Source organism: Oncorhynchus kisutch, linkage group LG8 (assembly GCF_002021735.2).
Source record: "Oncorhynchus kisutch isolate 150728-3 linkage group LG8, Okis_V2, whole genome shotgun sequence".
Taxonomy (NCBI): domain Eukaryota; kingdom Metazoa; phylum Chordata; class Actinopteri; order Salmoniformes; family Salmonidae; genus Oncorhynchus; species Oncorhynchus kisutch.
In genome coordinates, this window is record NC_034181.2 from 55,424,693 (window position 1) to 55,443,102 (window position 18,410).

Here is an 18,410-nt window from a genome sequence, read left to right on the forward strand (position 1 = left end):
TAGGAGGATGTCTTAATTTGTGCGTCACCATGGGTGATGAGAGAGATGGGCTGTATTTAAGGACTTCCCTCGGTGGTGTTGGGGCGGTCGCACTCAAGATTTGAGACTGAACGGAGGGGAAGAGATTGATGCTGCTACATCCAGACTTGTGCAGGTAGAGTAGTCAAGTGTTTATGATTTGTGACATGTTTGATATTGATAAATGTAACCGCACACTGGTTGAATCAACGTTGTTTCCACGTCATTTCAATGAAATGACTTTGATCCAACGTGGAATAGAAATGTAATTGACTGGGACCGGCTGTATTTACAGTAAAACCGATATCATATACTGGCCATATACTTTTAGAATATTTGGTCCAAGGGTCCATGGATGAGACTGATGTTAAACTTGATCAAGCTATCTCTAAGTTGAATTGCATAAACATGATTTGAATTCGCGACTCACTGGATGTTGGACATTTCCGTGTGAGGTAAGTGTTAGTGACCAGGCTGCTTCAAGCGGTCCAGGGTGGATACTGGCATGTGTTCTTCCATGGTCCAAATGGGTTCTATTCCTGGAGTCTTATCACCACATACCAGCCCTATGATGTGACGGACTACCTCTGAAATGAATAGGTGACAATAGAGGAGAGTCAGGACTGGCTGAGATACCTTATCTCTGCTAGAAGAACAGGCTCGACAACATCGCTGTCACTATACTACGATGGGTATCATCAAAGAGAATCCAAATGTAGACATTTACGTAAAAAAAAAAAATCTCTATATAATGTAGTCTGAACCTATTGCAACGCATGCATAACCGCGGGAATTAGGGCTGCTGAGGGTGCTGCAGCACCCAATGATAAATCAGTATTAAATTTATATTATTTTTAAATAATATTTTGGGAAAAAACAATTTTCCACCAAATTAGTGCTTTAGGGCTTTCCTACTCCTGAGTAGATAACAATTCTCATCAGCAGAGCGGGAAGACCTCCCCCACCCCGATGACAGCACGTCCACCCCTTAACATCTTCCCACATGTTTATTTATTGACCACTATGTCATGATAAGTCAGAAATACACTGATGGTCTTGAGGCCACCCCAGAGTAGATTCAATCTGCAGCCATCTATTACTCCATCTAAACACCCCTCTCGATGCAGACTCTCACCCCGAGACAAGGATGCCAAACTGGGGCGGCGGGGCCAAGTGTGCGGCCTGTGAAAAGACTGTGTACCACGCTGAGGAGATCCAATGCAACGGGAGGAGCTTCCACAAGACCTGCTTCATCTGCAGTGAGTTATCCACAGTCACATGCCATGTAGGCCTAGACTGACAGAGAAGACAAACTGATGACACCAAGACCGGTAATAAAATTTCCTTACTTATTCATAAAACCAGGATCTGCTTAAAGAGTTGTTCCATGTCATTTCAGAAACCCATGACACCTACCATGTCATATTGTTCTAAAATTGCTTCTGTAGTAGTTAGAAACAGGAAATATTGGCATCCCTGAAACATTATGTTGAAATTGTATTTTATCTCGGAGAAATTAAGGTAATTGATTGCACCCAAATTGGCAATTTTAAATGATAGCAAACACAGGAATACAAAGTTGAGAAGATTTGGACAAGCTGGCTTCTGGCTTCTGTTTACAGTTCTACAGTGGCCATTGAAGATAATCATCTTATTGCAGTTCAGAAGACTAGCCCTGTCCCACCCTTCATTAGCACAAACAATAATCCTCTTCTTTAGTTTGGCTTTGAGGTTGTCTGTTTAACAACCAGCAAACCCTTCACTCCGTAGGTAACCGTAATTAGAGCCAGCCAGTCTATCAGTGTTGTGGTGTTTTTAAGATGACTTTTTACCCTACGATTTGAGCCCTGAATCCGGACGCCTCTTACACAGAGAGCCTCTTAGCTTTTGCAGGTTGTATCTCAGCGATCATGGTAGCAGCAAAGAGAGGGGAGAGGTGGAGACCCTATTGGGGAACACAAAATGGACCACCTAAAATGCCCATCTCAATGTGTTTCAATCTCACCTAATTACCCATGAATGGCTGGGGCTGGGCTTTGAACTGGGGGCTGCCAATAGCTAAATAGCACCACTGGGAGCACTAAAAGGCCTTTGTAATTATCTGCAATTGAGGAGGGATCTGCTTCTCAATCTGCTGGGGCTGGCAAATGGGAGAATCTGTCCTACACAATGGTGGAAAAAGAACCCAATTGTCATACTTGAGTAAAAATAAAGATACCTTAATAGAAAATGACTCAAGTAAAAGTCACCCAGTAAGAAGCTACTTGAGTAAAAGTCTAAAAGGATTTGGTTTAAAATATACTTAAGTATCAAAAGTAAATGTCATTACTAAAAGTATATATCCTTTCAAATTCCTTGTATTAAGCAAACCAGACAGCAACATTAAAAAAATTAATAATAATAAATAAATAATAGCCAGAGGCACACCAACATTGCAACATGATTCATTTCTAAATTATGTGTGTTTAGTGAGTACGCCAGATCAGAGGCAGTAGGGAAGACCAGAGATGTTCCGTTGATGTGCGTGAATTGGACCATTTTCCTGTCCTGCTAAGCATTCAAATGGAACAAGTACTTGTGGGTGTCAAGGAAAATGTATGAAGTAAAAACTACATTTAGGAATGTAGTACAGTAAAAGTGAAAGTTGTCAAAATGATAAATAGTAAAGATCCCCCGAAAAACTACTCAAGTAGTACTTGAAAGTATTTTTACTTAAGTACTTTTCACCACTGGTTCTACACAACCCCTCCAGACTAGTCTTCAGAAAGAGACCCTGACCAGGGACAGCTGAAAGGGGTGTGTTGATTGACTTGGGTGGGACCATTGCTAGACCCCAGGCACATGCTTCTGCGGCCGAGTAATATGAATAATTTCATTATCCACAGCCTGATATAGTTGCTTAATAGGTATCCGGGCATGAAAAATATATATTTTGGTATTAAAATAAAGGAACAGAATACTTAAGTGTTTTTGCTGTCCAACCTGACAAAACTGACAAAAGTTTGTCCATAGCTGTCACGGCCACAACATTCTTTCTCCTGTTAACTGTGGTTAAGTATGGACAGTGAGTCAATGTGTTGTTTCGGTTTGCTCTTCACCCCAGTGGCCTGCAGGAAAGGACTGGACAGTACAACAGTCGCAGCGCATGAGTCAGAGATCTACTGCAAGTCCTGCTACGGCAAGAAGTATGGGCCAAAAGGCTACGGGTACGGCCAGGGAGCTGGAGCCCTAAGCTCAGACCCCCCTGGACAGAACCTGGACATGCAATCTCAAGAGTAGGTCCCTCTCGTTATTCTCTCTGACCCCCCCCTCCCCCCCCTTTAAATGTTACCAAGGAAACGAATACAGCTTTCATAAAAAGCTTCCCAGACTTTTAAATGTTACCAAGGAAACATTTTAATTGTAAATATGGATGTTCGTCTGTGTCTCTTCGGATATTTATTGTCATTTATTCTTTCCTCTTCATTAATGAAGCTCAAAGCCTCGCCCCACATCCACAAACTCCAACTCCAGTAAGTTTGCGCATAGGTTTGGAAGTTCAGATCACTGCCAAAGATGTTCGAAGGCTGTCTACGCAGCAGAGAAGATCATGGGGGCAGGAAAGGTAAAAGTCCTCTATATAAGCCTTGCTTGCACTCTTTAGTCCACAACATTACAACGATCACCTAACTCTGATAGATGGGGTGTATGTGTTTCTTGTTGCAGCCTTGGCATAAAACCTGCTTCCGCTGTTTGCTGTGTGGGAAGAGCCTGGAGTCTACCACAGTGACAGACAAGGATGGGGAACTCTACTGTAAAGGTACATACACACAGGACCAAACAAGCTCCCACCATTTAAGCGCTGTAAAGTCCACATAGCTAGCCTGCCATAGAGAGCTCCCTTTGATCAATGATATACAGTCAGGCTTCAGTAGAATCTAGTGGCTAAGATGAGGGAGCGAGAGCATGGCCTTATTTATTTTAATGAGTGTGGCCTTATTTATAGTAATGCATATTGGATGACTGTCCTTCATATTCCATTCACCCAGCTCAATGTAACATCGATATGTTTAGGCTACTACATGATGCTCAAATTGTCCTTATACCCATCATACGGTTGCTACAACCTAGCCTATGAATGAAAAAGTTTACAACGTAGGTGCACAGGTCAAAAGAAATTTGAGTAATCAAGGTGGCAGACATTGACACATCAATACCGCCTTGCACACTCTTGCCTGCATCTAGCTGATCTAGGGTGTAATCATTAGACCAACAGTTGCAAACAAGTTTCTTTTGGACAAATTCAGATATGCTTACAGAATCGGTGGAATGAATACACCCCTGATCTAACACAAACAAAGTTCACTTTCATAGCAGCCACATACAAACAGTATGATCACTTTGCTCGTTGTAATTCCTTCTCATATCTACGAGCTCTCCTCCTCTCACCTTTTCCCTTCGCTTGTGGACTTTAGTGCACAACACATCAGTGAACAGGCAACAAAAAAAAATCTTCATATGATAACCGCTAACCACTACACACAGCCGACATCGTTGTCACCACATTAATGTCATAGTCAACATATCTACTAGAACGAATACGTTAATAAACCCGCTACAATACTACAGTGTAGTCAGCAGCAAGCAGTATAGCAGTTACACCAGCAGCAGTAAATTATTAAATTATTAAAATTATTAAAACCAAAAGCTTACCTTGATTTGAAAGAGTTCCAGTGTTGGTTAGCCATAGCCAGCTAGTTAACATAGCATCCATCTCTGTTTGAGTAGGCTAAACTAGCTAGCTGCATCTGCTAGCTATGTTTTAAAAAACACAACTAAATATAGTTCTCGCTTTCTCTTGCTTCTTCATTTTTAAATAAATACATTTGTTCAAAACTGTTCAACTATTGTCTTTCTCTCTCTTTGAATCAACTACTCACATTTTATGCACCGTAGTGCTAGCTATCTGTAGCTTATGCTTTCAGTACTAGATTCATTCTTTGACTGGGTGGAGAAAAAGTCAGTTTATGCTGCAAGATAGGTTGGAGGACATCCTCCGGAAGTTGTCATAATTACTGTGTAAGTCCATAGAAGGGGATGAGAACCATGAGCTTCCTAGGTTTTGTATTAAAGTCAATGTACCCAGAGGAGGACAGAAACTAGCTGTCCTCCGGCTACACCATGGTGCTACCTTACAGAGTGTTGTTGAGGCTACTGCAGGCCTTCATTACAAAACAATGTCTTTTAATAAATTATTTAGGGATGTGTATATACAGTGGGGAGAACAAGTATTTGATACACTGCTGATTTTGCAGGTTTTCCTACTTACAAAGCATGTAGAGGTCTGTAATTTTTTATCATAGGTACATTTCAACTGTGAGTAACGGAATCTAAAACAAAAATCCAGAAAATCACATTGTATGATTTTTAAGAAATTAATTTGCATTTTATTGCATGACATAAGTATTTGATCACCTACCAACCAGTAAGAATTCCGGCTCTCACAGACCTGTTTTTCTTTAAGAAGCCCTCCTGTTCTCCACTCATTACCTGTATTAACTGCACCTGTTTGAACTCGTTACCTGTATAAAAGACGCCTGTCCACATACTCAATCAAACAGACTCCAACCTCTCCACAATGGCCAAGACCAGAGAGCTGTGTAAGGACATCAGGGATAAAATTGTAGACCTGCACAAGGCTGGGATGGGCTACAGGACAATAGGCAAGCAGCTTGGTGAGAAGGCAACAACTGTTGGTGCAATTATTAGAAAATGGAAGAAGTTCAAGATGACGGTCAATCACCCTCGGTCTGGGGCTCCATGCAAGATCTCACCTCGTGGGGCATCAATGATCATGAGGAAAGTGAGGGATCAGCCCAGAACTACACGGCAGGACCTGGTCAATGACCTGAAGAGAGCTGGGCCCACAGTCTCAAAGAAAACCATTAGTAGCACACTACGCCGTCATGGATTAAAATCCTGCAGCGCACGCAAGGTCCCCCTGCTCAAGCCAGCGCATGTCCAGGCCCGTCTGAAGTTTGCCAATGACCATCTGGATGATCCAGAGGAGGAATGGGAGAAGGTCATGTGGTCTGATGAGACACAAATAGAGCTTTTTGGTCTAAACTCCACTCGCCGTGTTTGGAGGAAGAAGAAGGATGAGTACAACCCCAAGAACACCATTCCAACCGTGAAGCATGGAGTTGGAAATATCATTCTTTGGGGATGCTTTTTTGCAAAGGGGACAGGACGACTACACCGTATTGAGGGGAGGATGGATGGGGCCATGTATCGCAATATCTTGGCCAACAACCTCCTTCCCTCAGCAAGAGAATTGAAGATGGGTCGTGGCTGGATCTTCCAGCATGACAACAGCCCGAAACACACAGCCAGGGCAACTAAGGAGTGGCTCCGTAAGAAGCATCTCAAGGTCCTGGAGTGGCCTAGCCAGTCTCCAGACCTGAACCCAATAGAAAATCTTTGGAGGGAGCTGAAAGTCCGTATTGCCCAGCGACAGCCCCGAAACCTGAAGGATCTGGAGAAGGTCTGTATGGAGGAGTGGGCCAAAATCCCTGCTGCAATGTGTGCAAACCTGGTCAAGAACTACAGGAAACGTATGATCTCTGTAATTGCAAACAAATGTTTCTGTACCAAATATTAAGTTCTGCTTTTCTGATGTATCAAATACTTATGTCATTCAATAAAATGCAAATTAATTACTTAAAAAATCATACAATGTGATTTTCTGGATTTTTGTTTTAGATTCTGTCTCTCACAGTGGAAGTGTACCTATGATAGAAATGACAGACCTCTACATGCTTTGTAAGTAGGACAACCTGCAAAATCGGCAGTGTATCAAATACTTGTTCTCCCCACTGTATTTAGAGTTTTATCTAACAATTATAACTTTTTTAAATGTTTCACTCTCTTATTTTTATGAAATTCACTGAGGATGAGGGTCCTCCCCTTCCTACTCCGAGGAGCCTCCATTGCTAGAAACTCAGTGACTCTCAGTCACCAGGAACTCAGTATTGTATCTTTCGGTGTTTCATTATTTCTTAGTTGGTTTCGTCCCTCTGTCTTTGCAGTTTGCTACGCCAAGAACTTCGGGCCGAAAGGAAAAGGGCTGGGGAACATGGGAATGGTGGAAGATGGAGAATGAATTCCTTGTAATAGTTTGTGTGTGTGTTAGTTTTCTTTTCTTCAAATATAGAGCATTTTGAGCACTTATTGAAAATGTGTTTTAATAAAACATTTCACCATTAGCTTGTATACCACATTTCTTAAAACTTCTTTCTCTTGCCTTACAATTATGTAAAAACACTTGACAATAGTAACTACATTACAACATTTATCAACACAAACGATTGAGAGAGAAGTGATGTCTATCTAGCTTGTATCAACTGCACATCCCTTTCTTGTGTTCAAGGCAATGGATGAAACAGCACTGCTTCATTTGCATAAAAAGGACATTTGTTGATCTAAGTGTCATCATATCAAAGTGAGCTGTATGCCAAATAACCTGGACAACCACACAGACCTGGGTACAATACAGATTGTCGACCTATGGATGGTGTATAGGATGGGTAGACCTCAAATGACATGAATCAATTATAACCAGATGCTCTTCAAAATACATTGAAAGTGACACACAATAGAATTATAAGCACACCTCAAAAGAAATAGGAGGCTTCGAGGCAAAAACATTAAGCGTCAAACAAAAGCCAACAAAATATTTAGCTTAATAACATCGCTCCGCATTAAAAACAAATGAGCATGAAAACGGAAACAAAAGAGGGAAGGAACACATAATTACGTCATATTTATATTCTGTGTTAATGTGCTGCCTGGCGAAGACATCTACACCAACATGCCTCCAGCTGTTCTTTAAATTCATTATTAATAGGATTTCATCTGCGCTCATAAATACGCCCGTGTCATTTAAATTAACAAGGCAACGCTAATTACCAAACACATTTGCGTTAATCTATCCAAACTACTATGTCTTGGTGCCCAAGCGCAAGCTTTTTGTAATTAAAAGTACTTAAGCTGCAGGAGGCTGATGAGGGTGTGTGTACATGGATTTTTTAAAATCTTTTTTTTACCTGTAATGTATTTTTTGTTGTTGTGTTTATTATGGAACTCCATTAGCTACTCTACTCTTCCTGGGTCCAGGCAAAATTAACGCAGTTATACATATTTTTAAAACATTACAATCATTACAGAAGTCACAACATATTAAGTGTGTGACCTCGAGCCCACATGCCACTACCACATATCTACAATGCTGAAATCCATGTGTACGTGTGTTATCATGCATGTGTATTTTGCGTGTTATCATGTGTGTGTATGTGTGTGTCTGTGCCTTTGTTTGTGTTACTTCACAGTCTCCGCTGTTCCATAAGGTGTATTTTTACCTGCTTTGAAAATCTGATTCTAGTGCTTGAATCAGTTACCTGATGTGGAATAGAGTTCCATGTAGTTATGGCCCTATGTCGTACTGTGCGCCTCCCATAGTCTGTTCTGAACTTGGGGACTGTGAAGAGACTCCTGGTAGCATGTCTTGTTGGGTATGCAAAGGTGTCCGAGCTGTGTGCTAGTATTTTAAAACAGACAGCTCTGTACCTTCAGCTTGTCAATACCTCTTACAAAAACAAGTAATGATGAAATCAATCTCTCTGTCATGCATGTCATTAATGTTAGCTCTCTGTGTACTTTTAAGGACCAGCAGTGATGCCCTGTTCTGAGCCAACTGCAATTTTCCCAAGTCCCTCTTTGTGGCACCTGACCACACGACTGAACAGTAGCCCAGGTGCGAAGAAAACCAGGGCCTGTAGGACCGGTCTTGTTTATAGTGTTGTTAAGAAGGCAGAGTAGCGCATTATTATGGACAGACTTCTCTCCATCTTAGCTACTGTTGTTTCAATATGTTTTGACCATGACAGTTTACAGTCCAGCGTTACTCCAAACAGTTAGGTCACCTCAACTTGCTCAATTTCCACATGATTAATTACGAGATGTGCAGTTGAAGCCGGAAGTTTACATACACCTTAGCCAAATACATTTAAACTCAGTTTAACAATTCCTGCCATTTAATCAGAGTAAAAAAAGTATGTCTTAGGTCAGTTAGGATCACCACTTTATTTTAAGAATGTGAAATGTCAGAATAATAGTAGAGAGAATGATTATTTCAGCTTTTATTTCTTTCATCACATTCCCAGTGGGTGAGAAGTTTACATACACTCAATTAGTATTTGGTAGCATTGCCTTTAAATTGTTTAACTTCAGTCAAACGTTTCAGGTAGCCTTCCACAAGCCTCCCACAATAAGTTGGGTGAATTTTGGCCCATTCCTTCTGACAGAGCTGTTGTAACTGAGTCAGGTTTGTAGGCCTCTTTGCTCGCACATGCTTTTTCAGTTCTGCCCACAAATTTTCTATGGGTTTGAGGTCAGGGCGTTGTGATGGCCACTCCAGTGCCTTGACTTTGTTGTCCTTAATTATGCCATTTTGCCACAACTTTGGAAGTATGCTTGGGGTCATTATCCATTTGGAAGACCCATTTGCAACCAAGTTTTAACTTCCTGACTGACGTCTTGAGATGTTGCTTCAAATATCCACATAATTTTCAATTCCTCATGACGCCATCTATTTTGTGAAGTGCACCAGTCCCTCCTGCAGCAAAGCACCCCCACAACATGATGCTGCCACCCCCGTGCTTCATGGTTGGGATGGTGTTCTTCAGATATAGATACTTTTGTACCTGTTTCCTCCAGCATCTTCACAAGGTCCTTTGCTGTTGTTCTGGGATTGATTTGCACTTTTCGCACCAAAGTACGTTCATCTCTAGGAGTCAGAATGCGTCTCCTTCCTGAGCGGTATGACGGCTGCGTGGTCCTATAGTGTTTATACTTGCGTACTATTGTTTGTACAGATGAACGTGGTACCTTCAGGCGTTTGGAAATTGCTCCCAAGGATGAACCAGACTTGTGGAGGTCTACAATTTGTTCTTGGCTGATTTCTTTTAATTTTCCCATGATGTCAAGCAAAGAGGCACTGAGTTTGAAGGTAGGCCTTGAAGTACATCCACAGGTACACCTCCAATTGACTCAAATGATGTCAATTAGCCTATCAGAAGCTTCTAAAGTCATGACATAATTTTCTGCAATTACCCAAGCTATTTACAGGCAGTCAACTTAGTGTATGCAAACTTCTGACCCACTGGAATTGTGATACAGTGAATTATAAGTTAAATAAACTATTGTTGGGAAAATGACTTGTGTCATGCACAAAGTTGATGTCCTAACCGACTTACCAAAACTATAGTTTGTCAACAAGAAATTTGTGGAGTTTGAATTACTCCAACCTAAGTGCATGTAAACTTCTGACTTCAACTGTAGTTGAGGTTTAGTGAATGATTTGTCCCAAATACAATGCTTTTCATTTTGGAAATATTTAGTACTAACTTATTCCTTGCTACCCATTTCAAAACTAACCGCAGCTCTTTGTTAAGTGTTGTAGTCATTTCAGTATACTGTAGTAGTTCACGTGTGGCCTTACTCAAAGCATGTCGTTAGTAAAGATTGAAAAAAATCAAGGGTCCTAAACAGCTACCCTCGGGAATTCCTGCTTCTGTCTGGATTATGTTTGAGAGGATTGCATTAAAGAACACTCTCTGTGTTCTGTTAGACAAGTAACTCTTTAGGGGGTGCAAAGCCATAACACACACGTTTTTCCAGCAGCAGACTGTGATCGATAACGTCAAAAGATGCACTGAAGTCTAACAAGATAGCCCCACAATCATTTTATCATAAATTTCTCTCAGCCAATCATCAGTCATTTGTGTAAGTGCTGTGCTTGTTGAATGTCCTTCCCTATTAGCGTGCTGAAAGTCTGCTGTCAATTTGTTTACTGTAAAATAGCATTGTATCTGGTCAAAAACCATTTTTTCCAGAAGTTTACTAAGAGTTGGTAACAGACTGATTGGTCGGCTATTTGAGCCAGTAAAGGGGGTTTTACTATTCTTGGGTAGCGGAATGACTTTAGCTTCCCTCCAGGTCTGAGGGCACACACTTTCTAGTAGGTTTAAATTAAAGATGTGGCAAATAGCAGTGGCAATATCGTCCGCTATTATACTCAATAATTTTCCATCCAGATTGTCAGACCCCGGTGGCTTGTCATTGGTGATAAACAACCATTTTTTCACCTCTTCCACACTGACTTTACAGCATTTCAAAAGTACAATTCTTGTCTTTCATAATTTGGTCAGATATACTTGGATGTGTAGTGTCAGTGTTTGTTGCTGGCATGTCATCCCTAAGTTTGCTTATCTTGCCAATGAAAAAAAAATCTGTCAAGTAGTTCGCTCACTGATATTGCCATCTGATTCAATGAGTGATGGAGCAGAGTTGGCTTTTTTACCCAAAATTTCATTTAAGATGCACCAAAGCGTTTTACTATCATTCTTTATATCACTTATATTTGTTTCATAGTATAGTTTATTTTTTATTTAGCTTAGTCACAATTTCTTAATTTGCAGTAATTTTGCCAATCAGTTGGGCTGCCAGACTTAATTGCCATACCTTTTGCCTCATCCCTCAACCATACAATTTTTCAATTCCTCATCAATCCAAGGGGATTTAACAGTCATTTTCTTAATGGGGGCTTACTAGTAACTGGAATAATTCATTTCATAAATGTGTCAAGTGCAGCGTCTGGTTGCGCCTCATTACACACCACAAGACCAGCCAATATTCTTTAAATCAACAACATATGAACCACTGCAAAACTTCTTGTATGACCTCTTATAAACTATAAAGAAATGTCTTGAATGGTGTCTTTCTTTGGCTTCAATTAAAAGAGGTCTCGGTATGCCTCATTTGTTTCATTAAAATGTCTCCAGTGGTCTGGATAACAAAGTCAATTGGGAGCCTGATTTAGTACAGGATTACCCCCAATATGAATACCAACTTATCAATTATAACAAAAGGTAAACAAGAGAATCATTAGGTTTACCATGTCTTCACTGGGCTATGCAGGATCGATTGAACCATGAAGATGCCAATCTCTCCCGAAACAGTCGTGAGCTTTGATTTATGTACCCACATAGAGTATCTAAACTCAAAAGGCTTTCTGACACCATTGTAAAAAAGAAAACACAAAAAAACTTGCGTGGCTTTGTTGGAACATCCAGTGCAGTGAGTTACAATGGCACATTACTTCACGTGGTAATGCAGAAAACAAAAACAAAGTGTCCAGTGTCATTAAAGTCACACCCTGTAAGATGCTCATACCATCAGTGTGGCTTCAAACACAAATGAAAACAATGAATCAAATGCATACAGTGACATTTTCACAAGAAAATATCACTTGATTTCTAGCTGTGGGAATGATATTCCATGAGAACACAACTTGTCTCAGCATGACTTGGCGCTATACATTAGTTTACACAATGCTCCTAAAATAACGAAAACATCACTAATGGAGGAATAGGTATTTGGTTACGATAACACAAGACAGTTGGTCATTAATTGAAATGACTGGAAATCTCAGACTGTTGCTTTAAGGCTGAGAGAGAAGAGCATAGTGGATAGGATCGTGGATTGTTGAGTTATGGGAGATATGAGTCCCGATTCCTTGCCTTCTCCCAATAGTGAGCACAAGTTCACACTTAAATGGATGTAAAAACACTCCATTTGTGTAACAACTGCCAACAGTCCACCATATTTCTTCCACCTGTCCATTATTCTAAATCCACGAGGGGGAGTGAACGAGCGCACACTTATGGGAGAGGGAAACGGCTATGGACTTGGGTGCGTGTCCACTGTCAAGAGAGCGGCTGGATAGAAAATTGGCATATTTAGAGGTACAGTACTACAAGACCAGTATTAGAATAAACTGCTCTAGAGAATGCACTGTATGCTCCAATAAAAAAAAAGAGTTCAGTGACTGACAAACCAATGTGAGGCTTTGCTTAAACTGTCTAGTGTCGGTCCTTCAAATCTAAAAACTCACAGCCTCTTGCGAACACTAAAAACAGAAAAGAAAAATAAAATAAAAATATATATTAAAAAAAACCCACATTGATCAAAATACAACTATTTATATTAAAAAGAAAACAATGACTAACTTAATATACAATTTAAGCCATAAAGGCGAATTCAACTTGGCACAAATGATACATTTCAGATTTCAATTTTTTCCCCTCATTAATATATACCAGCGTAAGGCAGCAGCAGTCTGTAGCAAAAGAAAACACATAAAATAAAGTCAGTACAACTTCCTCCACGCTATTTCCCTTTATAGTGGTGTTTCTTCACAGGCAGTCCAAAATATATAAAATATATATTTTTTTAAGTAAGCTTAATCCGTTTGGTCCAGAACGATAGTGGATCCAGATCCTAGCTGCCCCCTGTTGGGGTCAGACGATGTCGGGCTGGCCGAACATGTGGTCTCGGCCGGGTGGGTACTGCTGGGTCCAGTCGACCATGGCGGGCTTGAACAGCCCACAGCAACGCAGCTGGAAGAACGACACAAGGTTCCGCACCACACCCAAACTATGGAGGGAGAGAGAGAAATGAGAGTAACGGAGAAAGTGAGAAGCACTGGCACACAATAGTAAATAGGTGGGAGGACATTTGTCTGTTTATTGCTTTTCGTCACCAAGTAAACGGAATCGGCAGGCTAGCCTGATGAAGGTTAGCCTATCTTGTCTAGCCATCTCGTCTCAAGAAGGTCCACAATGGAAATAAGTCCCAGACTTTGTGTGTTATCCTCGATGATTTTACTCGCACGTATGGCTTTTTCAAGAATTTACGTGTGCTTGTTATTTATTTATTTTTTTTAAATGGTGAAATTAATAAACTAGAAGAGGACAACTTACTTGTAAGGGTTCTGTCTGAGAGAGATGGATTGTGGGAGTTTCCTCTGACGAAGCACCAGGTTTGCCATCTCTGCATTTGTCAGGCCGTAGAACGCAATCTGTTCAGACACACACATTCTAACTAAAACAGAAACGACACTACGCCTACAAATTGTCACATTGGCTTACGAGTCCCTGTCAAAAAAAAGTATGATAAAACAACGATAACTAATGCCTCCATTGAATATTTCCTCAAAAAGACAGCAGATATAGCAGCTCTCCTCCCAGCCCGGCATCATTAAGGCAGTGAGCAGCATGGGGGACTGCCCCGGGGAAGACACTGCAGCAAGACGGCGTCCACACATCAATCATGAATAATACAAGCAGCGTTTGATTCGGAGAAAATCAAAAGAAAGACACAGCGAAAACTTTGGCAGCTCGGAGCAAAACGAGGAAATCAAATAGGGGTTGTAGCTCGAGTGCACGTAGTAATAAATGCGGTAGTTCTTTCACCGCGTTTCAAGAAGTTATTCAAATACAACATGCCTACAGTTGTAGACGTGACGGTAGCATTGTAGCGTCATATAGCTACCACACACACACACACACACACACAGTTACCTGGTAGAGCTGTATGACCAGTAGTATGGAAGCCCAGGAGGTATGGAAGAAAGCTAGACAGAAGACACCCAGTACCCAGGAAGAACAGCCCACCAGGGCAGAGATGGCACCCCACACACCCTCCTCCTGGTAGTGCAGAGGGCAGTGCTTTGACCAGTCTGGCAACACACACGAGAATGTCAGGCAGGAAGACAAGTACATGCGTTAAGAATGTACACAAATAAAGTGCATTTGTCTATGTGATTAATTGAGGCAGTCACTCACACACGAGACATCCGTAGAACATCCATGCTCCCATCAGGCAGAGAAAGAGGAGGAAGAGAACAAAGAAGTGGTGATTCCTGGCACCTGAAGAAATTAAGAATGGGTGGGAGAAAGAGAAGACCCAAAACTTTTGTCATTAAAATGAAAAACTCCGGCGCTGACAAGGCGGCAAAGGCGGTTTCGTGTAGATTATCCTACAAACTGTATGTATAATTTAGGGTAGACAGAAATATATACGCGCTGTTGGTTTTAGTCACCGATGCAGCCATTGATCCAGATGGAGTGATGGTCCTGTTTCGCCACGCAGGCGTCACAGGAGAAGCAGTGACTGGCCCTCATAGGCTTCTTCATCTGCAGAACCGAAACACACACAAAAAAATATAAAATATATTTTTTTTAAATCAGCATTTCTTCATATCACCACATTTCCTAACACGTGAAAGCTTGAGCAAAACATATTTGTTAATTGGGAGGTCATGAGTATCCCTCTATCTCGCTAATAGCGATGGTTGAGTAAACGCGTTGGAATGGAACTGGCCTACTTGTGGTCCTTGTGGCTTACCATACAGGAAGTGCAGAAGATACTGGGGTCCAAGCAGCCCGCCTCTGCCAGCAACACCACATTCTGGAGGCGACACAGAAGACCAACACGATCCATCACATCCATGTCATATGCCAACGACCACTCCAGCCAGACCAGGGTAAATGTTGACCTGTCCATAATGGTTTTCTACCAGTCTTTTAAAAACAAAACAGTGATAGAACAACGCCTCTCCCGATATCCTGCTCCTTACCATCTTTTTCTCTTCCTCAGTTGCCTTGACGATGCCGGGGTCAGTCCGACAGGAGCGGAGGTAGTAGTAGAGCAGAGCCGTGGCGTTGACAGTGAACAACACCTGTACCGTGGCACTGGGACCATGTAGGGAGACGGGTTGAGGACATAACGTCGCACCACATACAGTAGGTGTATTCCAATCCTACCCTGGATGTCATCTTCTACCTGATAATTCAATTGCACCCACCCAGTGTCCCAGGACTAAATAGGTGGGGAAGAATGAGATTTATTTATTATTTTTTTTTATAAAAAAAAACTGACTGCGGTCCAGATTATAATTTTATGGGTATGAAACATTAACTACTTTAACACCTAAACCATGATACTGGACTGAGATGGACGTGGTACAAGGACGTGGTTACAAGAGCGCGGTGCAGCGGTAGTGCTGCAGCCACTCAAGCACATAGCGGCATAGGTAGAAAATAACACCCAAACCCTATACTTTAGTACCGTCTGCCCTTCACCCCGCCATCTGATAAAATACGCAAGGAGAAAGGAGCTCCAGTGCTCCTTCAACAAAGAAAAAAGAAAGAAAAAGAGATGGACTTGGTTAGGCTGGACTAGAAAGGTCTGGACTGAACTAGACGAGATTGAGATGGACTAGGACAGTCAATGACAGGGGAGCTTTTTAGTGTTGATTCAGTAGTGTTACATGCTGGGTAGGTACAGAATGTAGAGTGCTGCGCTGGGTTGGAGTGTGAGTGACAGTAGAGGCCCTGTGTTAAAGGATATCAGGCAGGAAGCACAGGCACCAGGTGACCAGCATCCAGAAGACTGATGCCATAAGAGTTGTAGCAGGAACCAGCGACTGCAGGGCCGGGCTCGCCAACTGTCTGTAAGTGTACACACACACACACACACACTTATTATTGTACACGTTATAATATTGTTTCAACTGTTTGCCTGAGTGGCGCAGCGGTCTAAGGCACTGCATCTCAGTGCAAGAGATGTCACTACAGTCCCTGGTTCGAATCCAGGCTGTATCACATCCGGCCGTGATTGGGAATCCCATAGAGCGGCACACAATTGGCCCAGTGTCGTCCGGGTTTGGCCGGGGTAGACCAAATAAGAATTTGTTCTTAACGGACTTGCCTAGTTAAATAAAAGGTTACATTTAAAATGGAAATAAATAAAAAAATACCAGTCTTGTATGAAAAATGAGTTTCCCCATAAGTGCTCCTAGAGAGTACATCTACTTAATGAGCAGTCACGTCAGCAAACAACTGCCCAGGGAGATTTGACAGAACCAAGCACGGACAGTATGACTAAAAGCAGGCTACTAGAGTCAGTACGTGAGCGCCATCTTGCGGAGGTCCCTAGTAATACCAACAGAGCTCTAGACATGGGGTGCACTGCGGATCTCTCAATGCATCTCAGTTAACTAGGAGTTGAAGAACACTCATAACAGTTGATCAACCCTAACCACTGTGATGCCGTGTGGTCTTGTCTACTGGATTGACCACAGGCGGCCAACGTGCATTCTCACCGTTGAGCCAGGTTGACCACAGCCATCACACAGGCCAGCAGAACCCCTTTCAGCAGCCAGGATTCTGAGCTCAAGTCGGCTATCGCTCCCACACTGCCCAGCACAGCAACGCAGAACATAAACTGAAGACACACCTAGAGAGAGACAAGAGCAGAGAGAGAAAGAGAAGTAAATCACTTAAATAATCTTTACTGAAGAGAAATACAAAATATTAATTTCAACCACAATGTGACGAAAACTGCAGCGTTGGCATCCGTTTTAAGCCAAGGTTAATTATTGTACTCCCTCATGCTGTCGCACACGCACACACGATACTGGAAATATGGGTCAAGATCTCTCATAGGCATTTGTTGAGCATATGAAAGTGTAGTGCCCCACACCCTGTGTGTGTTGAAGTAACGTAGGCAGAGGAAAAGTGTGTGTGTGTGGTGTCCATACCCTGTACCGGTTAACTAGGCGCAGGCAGCGGGATTTGGAGCGTATCCTCTCCTGCTTGACGTGGTTGAGCATGTGGACGAGCAGGGGGCTGTGCACCTGGTGGGCCAGGTCTATGGGAGTGTCACCCTGAGGAGACAAACAACACAGTCACAGCATCACACTCACAATCCTTATTGAACCTCACACACTGTAGTCCATTGTATTCACGATAGCAAATAAATATGCACATGTTCATCTTTCTAATACGCCAACATGTGTATCTCAGAGACTTCTATGTTAGTAACATCCTGAGTATGATGCAAGCATCAATTTAGTCTATGCTTTTATAATCCCCCTCAGGAGCTCACATTTATGATAGGATTAATTAGTGTGTGTATGGGAGATCTCACGTTGGCGTTCTCGGCATCCACGCTAGCCCCGGCCTCCAGCAGGATGTGGGCGGCGTCTACGTTTCCCGCCAGCACGGCACAGTGCAGCGGAGAGTTCCTGTTCACTTTGTCCACCGCACTCACCGACGCATTGCACTTCATCAGGAAGTTAGTGGGCTCGGGCCTGCATTCAATTATTGGTTTATTGACTTCAGATCTCCCCGCCCCTAACCATGACCTTTCTTAGTAGTACCTTACCAAAAAAAGCCTAATAGGCCAGTTATTGAGGACATATGTCATTGTAAGCATACATGGAAAAGAAACAAATAATCATTGGGTTGCAGGGAAACGTACCCAATGATTTTCTGTGCTGCCAACATCAGGGGTGTCTGCCCATTTGAGTCAGGAAGGTCAACTTCCTACAACAGCAAAAAAAAAAAAGAAAAAAGGCCCGGTTAGACTGAAGAGGGTGAATAAAGGAGAAAGGATGAGAGAGCACAAGAATAAAAGAGAGAAGGAGAGTGTGTGGCTGAGAGAGAAAA

At 42.1% G+C, this 18,410-nt stretch overlaps 2 protein-coding genes across 2 annotated transcripts in view; one reads left to right on the plus strand and one right to left on the minus strand.

Moving 5' to 3' along the window:
- The first annotated feature begins 59 nt into the window (after nucleotides 1-59).
- On the plus strand, nucleotides 60-7,271 carry csrp3 (cysteine and glycine-rich protein 3 (cardiac LIM protein)). The gene is made up of 6 exons (XM_020488692.2): nucleotides 60-154; nucleotides 1,146-1,277; nucleotides 3,122-3,293; nucleotides 3,493-3,622; nucleotides 3,724-3,817; nucleotides 7,086-7,271. The coding sequence occupies exons 2-6, from the start codon at nucleotides 1,166-1,168 to the stop codon at nucleotides 7,157-7,159; spliced, it is 582 nt and encodes a 193-aa protein (XP_020344281.1). The 5' UTR covers nucleotides 60-154; nucleotides 1,146-1,165; the 3' UTR covers nucleotides 7,160-7,271.
- A 4,645-nt stretch (nucleotides 7,272-11,916) lies between these two features.
- Nucleotides 11,917-18,410, minus strand: part of LOC109895552 (palmitoyltransferase ZDHHC13-like) — a 31,214-nt gene continuing 24,720 nt past the window's right edge. Inside the window, exons 6-17 of the mRNA XM_020489323.2 lie at nucleotides 18,223-18,287; nucleotides 17,890-18,052; nucleotides 17,501-17,626; nucleotides 17,063-17,196; nucleotides 16,309-16,409; nucleotides 15,536-15,660; nucleotides 15,304-15,366; nucleotides 14,999-15,092; nucleotides 14,742-14,825; nucleotides 14,478-14,635; nucleotides 13,878-13,975; nucleotides 11,917-13,551 (exon numbers count right to left, since the gene is read on the minus strand). Of these exons, the coding sequence (XP_020344912.1) occupies nucleotides 13,416-13,551; nucleotides 13,878-13,975; nucleotides 14,478-14,635; nucleotides 14,742-14,825; nucleotides 14,999-15,092; nucleotides 15,304-15,366; nucleotides 15,536-15,660; nucleotides 16,309-16,409; nucleotides 17,063-17,196; nucleotides 17,501-17,626; nucleotides 17,890-18,052; nucleotides 18,223-18,287 (1,347 nt within the window). The 3' untranslated portion in view covers nucleotides 11,917-13,415. The remainder of the gene's footprint in view (nucleotides 13,552-13,877; nucleotides 13,976-14,477; nucleotides 14,636-14,741; nucleotides 14,826-14,998; nucleotides 15,093-15,303; nucleotides 15,367-15,535; nucleotides 15,661-16,308; nucleotides 16,410-17,062; nucleotides 17,197-17,500; nucleotides 17,627-17,889; nucleotides 18,053-18,222; nucleotides 18,288-18,410) is intronic.